The sequence below is a fragment of the Solea senegalensis genome, linkage group LG17, assembly GCF_019176455.1.
Source record: "Solea senegalensis isolate Sse05_10M linkage group LG17, IFAPA_SoseM_1, whole genome shotgun sequence".
Lineage (NCBI taxonomy): Eukaryota > Metazoa > Chordata > Actinopteri > Pleuronectiformes > Soleidae > Solea > Solea senegalensis.
Genome location: NC_058037.1, coordinates 8609977 through 8618194, shown reverse-complemented (window position 1 = coordinate 8618194; position 8218 = coordinate 8609977). Strand labels below are relative to the sequence as shown.

The 8218-nt window shown below is 43.0% G+C and overlaps 1 protein-coding gene across 3 annotated transcripts; it reads right to left on the bottom strand.

Moving 5' to 3' along the window:
• Positions 1 to 3884: 3884 nt before the first annotated feature.
• Positions 3885 to 8212, bottom strand: naga (N-acetylgalactosaminidase, alpha). Of its 3 annotated transcripts, none has more exons than XM_044049001.1 (9): positions 8074 to 8212; positions 7293 to 7452; positions 6455 to 6595; positions 5803 to 6014; positions 5625 to 5719; positions 5394 to 5555; positions 5085 to 5282; positions 4855 to 4995; positions 3885 to 4499 (listed from the first exon to the last, which is right to left on the bottom strand). In XM_044049001.1, exons 2-9 carry the CDS (start codon positions 7445 to 7447, stop codon positions 4314 to 4316), a joined length of 1290 nt encoding a protein of 429 aa, XP_043904936.1. In that variant the 5' UTR covers positions 7448 to 7452; positions 8074 to 8212; the 3' UTR covers positions 3885 to 4313. The 3 variants fall into 3 exon arrangements, with proteins under 3 accessions (XP_043904936.1, XP_043904937.1, XP_043904938.1); XM_044049002.1 differs by having other exon boundaries at positions 7293 to 7449; XM_044049003.1 differs by lacking the exon at positions 8074 to 8212 and adding an exon at positions 7522 to 7650 and having other exon boundaries at positions 7293 to 7449.
• Positions 8213 to 8218: the final 6 nt, after the last annotated feature.

Sequence of the window (8218 nt, the reverse complement as noted above, 5' to 3'; positions counted from 1 at the left end):
AGTGAGGGACACACACGCACACGCACACACACACATACACATTCTTGTGCAGCATTCTTTGTGAGGACACTCATATTCCCAAACCTTAACCATCACAACTAATGCTTAACCCTATAACTCTTAACCCTTAAAGGGCTCTTTTAAAGTTGTGAGGACCAGCCGAAATGTCCTCACAAGGTCATAATGTCCTTACAAAGATATGTTTGTGTACTCATAGCCTACTGAGGACATGCGCGCACACACAAACACAGGTTTGTGCGGGACATTGCGTTGCCTTCCATTCATTTGGACAGCCTAAACAAAGCATTACACCTAACCATAACCACAATTTACATTACCGCTAACCTTAACCAGGGCCTCAGACATGAGGTTCCACCTCATTAGGCTTTGTTCCCAATGAGGACTACTGGCCCTGACAAGGTCAGTGTTAATGACAGAAAAAGGTCCTAAATTGGCAGCAACAATGAGCTCTCTCTCTCTTTTTCTCTCTCTCGCTCTTTCTCTCTCTCTCACACACACATACAGACACATGAAAGTAGTCCTACAGGAGGGTATACGTGGTCACAGTGATCCATGGGATCCAGGATGTGCACCGGGGGGAGCAGAGAGCGAAATGCAAAGACAAAGAAAAGACCCGGGATGTGTGAATCTCTTTATGGTGCAAATGTGTGCGCACAAAGTCAGGGGAGATACAGAGTTGAAGGGAAAGAATGAGATCATGACAGGAGTGTATGTGTGTGTGGTAAAAGTGAGAGAGAGAGAGAGAGAGTTGGCTGCAGTCTGCCTTTGACCCACACTAGCTGCCAGTAAGCAGGCAGCTGACAGCCTGGCCTGTTGCCATGCGAACCCAAACGCCTCAGCAACGTGCAGGCTGCCTCGTACACAGCAGCGTCGTGGAAACAGTTACCAGGCATGTCTGTTTTACTGAGTCAACAGCAGCCACTGGTGGACAAACCCAGACATTCATTCATAAAAACTGTAACCACAGATGAGGTGTCATAAAAATTTAGTGTGAGGGGCATCAAAGTCTGGAGGAATAAGCTGCTCTCCCGGGAGAGTCCTCTGCACTGATGCCATGTGAAGTTAATGAAATGATCTTTACAGCACAGTGTTGCCATCATCCAAATCCTTTTGCTATATGTCTGTCTGCGCCAGTGTGCTGTATTATGTACATGTCCTCACTCCAGCTGAAACAACAGCGTCTCCACACAGCCAGCAGGACATCCTCTGCTGTGATAGCATCCAGGGCAGAAAAAGGACAGAACAACCTCCACAAGGTGTCAAAAAGTCAGAAACCAAAATCAATTTAATGCCCCAGTACATTTGGATTAAAGGGGAGAGTAGATCAAACAATGAATTAGCAGCAAGCCTGCTGTCCTTTGCTGGGTGGGTCATCGAGTCCAAATGAGTCATGAGTCCAAAAGAAGAAATGCAAGCCAATGAGGCCAGAAAGCACGTATTAGTCTTTAACAAATGCATGAGTCTGTGAAAAAAGGACGTCAATGCCGCGTTGCAAAAGTGGAGCGGCAACAGAAAAATCCCTGTTAAGTAATACCATAATACCATGCAGACTTTCCATGTTTGCTTAAAATAAAACTGTCCAATATGGACTCATGCAATTACTAAACCAGTGGCTTAAATAATAAAGCGGGGAGTTTAGACCAGAAGGTGAAGGTGGACTTTTTGTTTTATAAAAAGTTGCTAACTCTGAAATACGGATAAAAAAAGTGCGGGAAAAAGTGGAAAATCATGTTTAAGGATATTTTATGAAACAAGCTATATATAATAATAATGAAAACACACATATTTCTTCAGACTGAGTAAATAAAATGTGTAAAATGTGTGTGTAAATAATCAGTCTCTAAAGGTCTCTAAACCGATCACGCCTTCCAGGCTACCTGTCGACTCGAGCGTCAAACCTTTGAGTCACGTTATGAGTCAGCAGCCACGCAGACAGACAGACAGACAACACCAGATGCCACCAGGATGATGTCATGTGGCAGTGTTGGCAGTGCATAAGAAAATGTGTTCGTAGGTTTTTTCTTTGTGTCGGAAAGAAAACTGCAGTTTTCTGTGACGATGCGGCGACGTGACATGTCCGGAAAGACACAGAAGAAGTGCAGTTCAATGACTTTTCTCTTTCTGTATCAGCAGCACCTCCCAGGGGGTGTTTGAGTGCGTGGCCTCCTTAGAGAGTATGCACATATTCTGACCTATATGCAAAAGCTCTGTTTGTATCTTACCAGTGCAGCTGCATGTGTTCAATCCCCAATTCATGTGAATTGAATTATTTTTTTATTAGAGGCACAAAGTGTGACTATACCAGCATGACAGCAACGCCTCTGTTGGTCAAAAGTGAGGGGGTGGAATCAACCGAACTGATTTAGAGGTGTTGATTTTGGTGGTGGTGGTGGGGGGTGGGCAGTTGGCCAGTGGCACAAAAGACGAGTATGGCAACTGCGCCTCTGCAGCTGCGGGCGTATGTGAGCACTGGCAGGAACACTCTCTGCTCATCGTCTCAAGCCCTCCCTGACTTGTTCCCTCACCCTCTCTCTCATGTCTCCCCCATCACAACTCTCTCTTCTCTCCTTCATCATGTTACCAAATGGCGTTGACCTTGACATTGAGAGATGCGTCGTGATCGCACAGGCAACGGATATCTGAGACAACCGAAAGGGAAAGACAGTGATGTATTTTCACACACACACACACACACGCAGAGCCAGTCTGGCCCAAAATGACCTGCTTGGGTTTGTCACTGAGAGTTTACTGTGTCATACATACGCACATCATGCCAACACACTTCACTATATTGATAGTGAGTGCAAACACAGGGCAACAGGGCCAAGGTCAGAGGTGCTACTCTATGCACAGTAGAATGAGAGGAGGAGGAGGACGATGAAGAAAGAACGACGGGAGGAGTGAACATGAGAAGGCAGTCTGAATAAAACTATGAAACATGAGAAAATGATGGGAAAGAAGAACAAATCGCTGTACATGAGTTCACACATTCTGCGGGGGGGAAATGGGAGAGGATGATGACAGAGGAGACAAAATCATAACAGAGATAAAGGAGTGAGACAAATGGGCCGACTGTCCTTGTGCTGTCCAGCAGGTGCATTTTTTGGCAGGGTTTTGGGACAGGAAGGCCTGCGTTGCCACGTTTGTACAAACAGAAGAGCAGTGCTGACCTCTGCTGGCACAATGTGTCTGTGAGCCTGTCCTCATATCACCAAAGTAGTAAGTTTACATCTTTGTTTTTATTTTCTGTACTATTTACATTAAGTAGTTGCTAAACTTTATTTTTTTCCAGTTTTAATCTTTTAACAGGCATTATTTGTTATTATTTTGTTGGGCTACAACAATGACAATTAAGTTCCATAATCTATGATGAAATATGTGATGCATGTGATGTCTCATTAACAAAACAAGATCTTCATATTTATACCTTAAAAAACACACCACTAATCGTCCCTCAAACAGCACTAAGCCATTTTAAGCAAAGGTTAATCACTGATTTACCTACTAGTAGTCTGCATCTCTAATTCCCCCCCGCGCAGTATGAGAGAGTGAAGTGAAACCATGAACTGAACAACATTCCATAACCGTTTCTGGTTTTAAAAGCAGAACTTAAACCTCTTTAGATGAATACATTGATATACAGTGCAATAGCACAACACAGCTGAACGTGAACTGATGTTGTGCAGCTTCTTCATCAGGTTTACTCATCTACAATCAAACATTCATTATTATATTCATAATTTTGTGTCATTTCTGACGAGCGACACTGTTGTAAGACTGTTACAGCAGCACACTGGTGATTCTGAGAACAATTATTGTCCAGTTATGTTTTAAGGGCAGTGAAATGCTTCAAAACAAACCAAGACAGTTTCTTCACAGGAAAAAAAACACCATTTTATTCCATTAAAGACATTCATTGACTCATTTATTTTTCATTTCTTAAACACAAACGTTAAAATTTACCTGAGCAGCGCAATGTCAGAATCTTGACAGAATAAAACATGTATCCTTAAAAACGAAAGCAATGTGCTTAAAAAAAAAAAGTTGCATCCATTGGCCTTTGATAGACTTCAATGTTTTTGGAACAACAAAATACAGCAACATGTGTCCCATATCAACCTCTTCATTTGATTCATGTTGCAGTGCAGAATTAGAGAGAGAGAGAGAGGAATCACTGACAATCTCAGTTTATAACACTGCTGTCATTGGACCTTAAGGGGGTTCACTGACAAACACACTCTTCCAGCATCAGATCAGTGACAAATATAAGAGGAAGTTAAGACAGTGGGAGGTCAGAGGATGAAAGAAGGAATGGCGTTTCCTTCATCACGGCTTCGGCCACCTTTGTAGAACTGCCGGAGGTGACGTTTGGCTGGAGCGGAGAGATACCACATGACCACGCCGGAGGGGTTCACTGACACCACGAAGTCAGTGGAGTCTTTCAGCATCACAGTCTTCTCAGCGAATACATCAAAGGCCTGAAGAGGAGTAGAAATAATATGTATTAAGATGAGCTTTATTTGATTTGATTTGATCAGGTCAGGACAGAGACAACCACACAAATGAAAGCTACTACCAACAATAGCCAGAAAACATCAGATGGTAAAGCTTTTAAACAATAAAACGAAATGTATAAATTTACAATTTCATCCCATTAAAAGTTCAGTACCTTTAATTTCAGAGAGAGAGCTCTGATTTAAACTTATTTGTATGAGTCCGCAAGAGCGATGTATGTATTATAAACTTAACATCATGGCAGTTAAACTTAACTTAAACTTAGGCTTGACTCTGAGATTGAGTAAGATATTATCTGTAGTTGCTTTGAGACCAAACCTTGTAGCTGCCAGTCGTGTAGTTGAGTTTGCTGAGGGAAGTCTGGTAGCGGAAGGGCATGTCCTTTCGGCGACTGAAGAACACCAGAGCGCTGGCGTTGCTTGACAGGGGGCGCCAGAACACCTCAATGCCATTTTTCTCCTGGCGGGACAAAATGGATGAGACAATGTGAATTATGATTTAAAAATCTGGAGTTTTACCCTGAGCAGATGCTAAATAAAGTGCATCACCTTTACGATCCGTCTTCCCTGAATGCCCATTGGGTCCTGGTTGATGGTGATGGCCATTTTGTTTTGCAGGATGCTGCGGGCCCCGCTGCTGATGGTGCGAAGGTCATTGGACATGAAAAGCGGAGCAGCCATGATTGCCCACAGAGCCATCTGTGCACGAGACTGGTCCATGCTGAGGCCAAAGTCGCCTATTAACAGCTTATCAGACAACAGAGACATGAGATGGCAGCATCTCAGTTCAAATTATTGCCAACTGACCAACAGTAAACACATAAATGTGGAGTTGGTTATTCAGTCAGTTAAACAGACCATGTCGGGGTCGTTCCATCTTCCAGGTCCTGCTGCAGGTATGAGGACTTCCTGGTTATTAAAGAACCAGTCAATAACGTTCAGGACGCTGTCCCAGGAGTCCTGGATGTCGCCATAGTTACGCCACAGGTTGCAGATCTTGCCCAGCTGTGTGTAGTTTACCTGGAATGGAAATTTTTTTTTTACAGATATGAAATATGTTTCATTTCAAAATTCACATTCAGATTATACCTTCGGGGGTAGACCTCCCTGGTAGGCGGGCCAGCTGCAGGAGTAGCCGATGGGGCGACCCGTCGCATTCAAAGCTTCTGACATAAGAGGGTAACCTGTCCATGAGAGAATTGTGTATCACGTGTGATCGAATCAAAGAAGAAAAGTCTCAGATGCCAAAAATCCCCTCAGCTCTTACCCTGCTCCTGCTCTGTGACATTAGAATAACAGCCGTCGTATTTTAACATATCCACCTCCCAGTCTGCGAAGGTCTGAGCATCGATCTTGATCTTGTCCAGCGGCGTGCCGGGGTAGCCCCCGCAGGTGTGCGTGCCCATGTCCCCATAGATCCCCAGCTTGAGTCCTCTGTCGTGCACGTAGCGAGCCAGCTTGTGGATGCCTCCCGGGAATCTGAGGTAAGTATGATGACATGTTAAACTGGCAAACCAGCGCACACCATGAAATCAACTGATTACCACAATTGTTGCATGTTAACACTTCTACTGTTTATTTGAATATTTCATTGTGTCAAGCTCTAGCTCATGAAAGCCTACAGTTGTTTATTCACGAAAATAACAATTGTGGGATTATTTTTTTTTTTTGCTGAGCACGTATTTTTCACTTCCACTTGGTTTTATCACACGTATGCTGATGCAGCGACGCTGCACACAATTGAGACCACCAGTAAATGTTTCTGTGTTGGTCATATGATTGCATGACTGTCACGCCTTCAGCTGTTTATTTGACTTGACATGTATAGCGATGACTGATGAGTGTTTGCACAGAGGACCAAGAGGCGTCGGAGTGTGTGTGCATGTTTGGGCGTAGGTATGTATGTATGCACACCGTACCTTTTTGGGTCAGACTGCAGCCGTCCCTCCTTATCTCTGTCCATGGAGGACCAGCAGTCGTCTATATTCACATAGACGTAGCCAAGTTCCTTCCAGCCGTCCTCTGCGAGTCTGTCTGCCATGTCAATGAAGAGATTCTCACTGGAAGAAAGACGGAAACGTCTCGTTAGAAGGTGGCCCGAATATTTCCTTTAGTAAAATATTTCTTCCTCAGTGATGACACTGCTTTTTATTTAATGTGGTGTTTGGTTTAAAACAGATGACGATTCTTTGTATAAACTCACTTTTGAGATTGTGTGGGATTAGATAAAATAGATACAAGCATATCTAAATGATTCAAAATTAACATTTTTTTCAAAGAGAAATCAGATGCCAACTGACAAATTCACATTGTTAGGTGTGCACGCTTTCTGTTGTTGCCACACAACTGGTTTGGCTGTCAGAGCTCCACGCCCACTTTACACTATAGCAGAAAATACAGTGACAACATTTCTCATTACATATATACGTCAAATTCATTTTCAATCCTCTTAGATGACTTCAGTCGAGTAAGTCCAGCTGACTACAGCCAGATGACTATGACCTGGATGACTGAAAACCTTACACTGGTAATTTAAATATTTTAAGATTACTTCTCATGTAATAAAACTTAATCCACACCTTGAAATGGAAAAGCTACTCTGAATATGTATATGCATCATTTTAGACGAGGTATCACACTGTGTATGATGTTACTGAACACTATTTTTATAGTATTTTTTTCTAAAAGCAAGATTCAATACATTATAGCTTAAGCTTGAGTGAGATTGTCTAATATTCACATTACGTTATGCCTTACCTGATGCAGTTCTTGGGGTCATGTTCACAGTCAACATCACAGCGAAATCGTTCCCACGCCAACCAGCCCATGGGAGGGGTCTTCATCAGTCCATTGTCGAGGGCCACGGTGGTCAGCGGTAGCGCCGCAGCAAACAGAAGCACGGCCACATGCATTCCTGCTGAGGAGACAAACATTACAGTGAATCAAGGTTAAACACTCTGGTTATACCTGCCCTGTACTACATCACCTGCAGCAAGTTCAACCAACCACCTCCTGGGACGTGCTGTACTGCAATGTGCACTGGGTATTTTAAAAGCCACCTTGTGTACATGCGACAGGGTGAGTCAGGTGAAACCTCCTGAGTCTCATATGACTGGGTGTGACTTCACACAGTCTTGTTATGTCCCTGTTGTGTCTAAATCAACTCAGTGCTTATAAAAGGATAGTAAGAGAATCACACAAATGTAAAACGACAGCATTATGATTGTTGCTAAAATTAATATTTTAAGGAGGAATGATGATATGCCTTTGTACAAGTCCCGGCTAACAGAAATCCCTAGCTTCCTGCATGTCAACACAGTGGTTTATCTTATCTGCAGAAAAGGGGTTACAGTATGTACTGTAACCTTTGGAACGAACATGCATTGCCTATTAAAAACAATCTACCATCACCTTTCACAGTTAGGTTTATAGAAGTCTGTAGATGGACATATAGTATTAACAACTGCCCAAATAAACTGAACTTTAAAAAAAACCCTGAAAATATTCAACAATAAACGGTGTGAAAAGACAAACTTACTGAAACTCAACGGCTCAAATGCGAAGCTAAACGATGAAAGAAGGAGGCGGTCGCGTCCTACACGTCAAATCTATGCTGTTTTAGTCGCTACTTTAAATAAACCGCATGAACTAAACATAAGACCGTCATCGAGTACCGAATGTCG

What these genes read in the sequence shown, in the direction of transcription:
- naga (XM_044049001.1), bottom strand. Translation starts at nt 7,447, where the DNA reads ATGCATGTGGCCGTGCTTCTGTTTGCTGCGGCGCTACCGCTGACCACC. An exon ending in CTGCAGTCTGACCCAAAAAG is followed by an intron (nt 6,015 to 6,454) that starts GTACGGTGTGCA and finishes TACTTACCTCAG; the next exon opens with ATTCCCGGGAGGCATCCACA. An exon ending in TGTCACAGAGCAGGAGCAGG is followed by an intron (nt 5,720 to 5,802) that starts GTAAGAGCTGAG and finishes TCTCATGGACAG; the next exon opens with GTTACCCTCTTATGTCAGAA.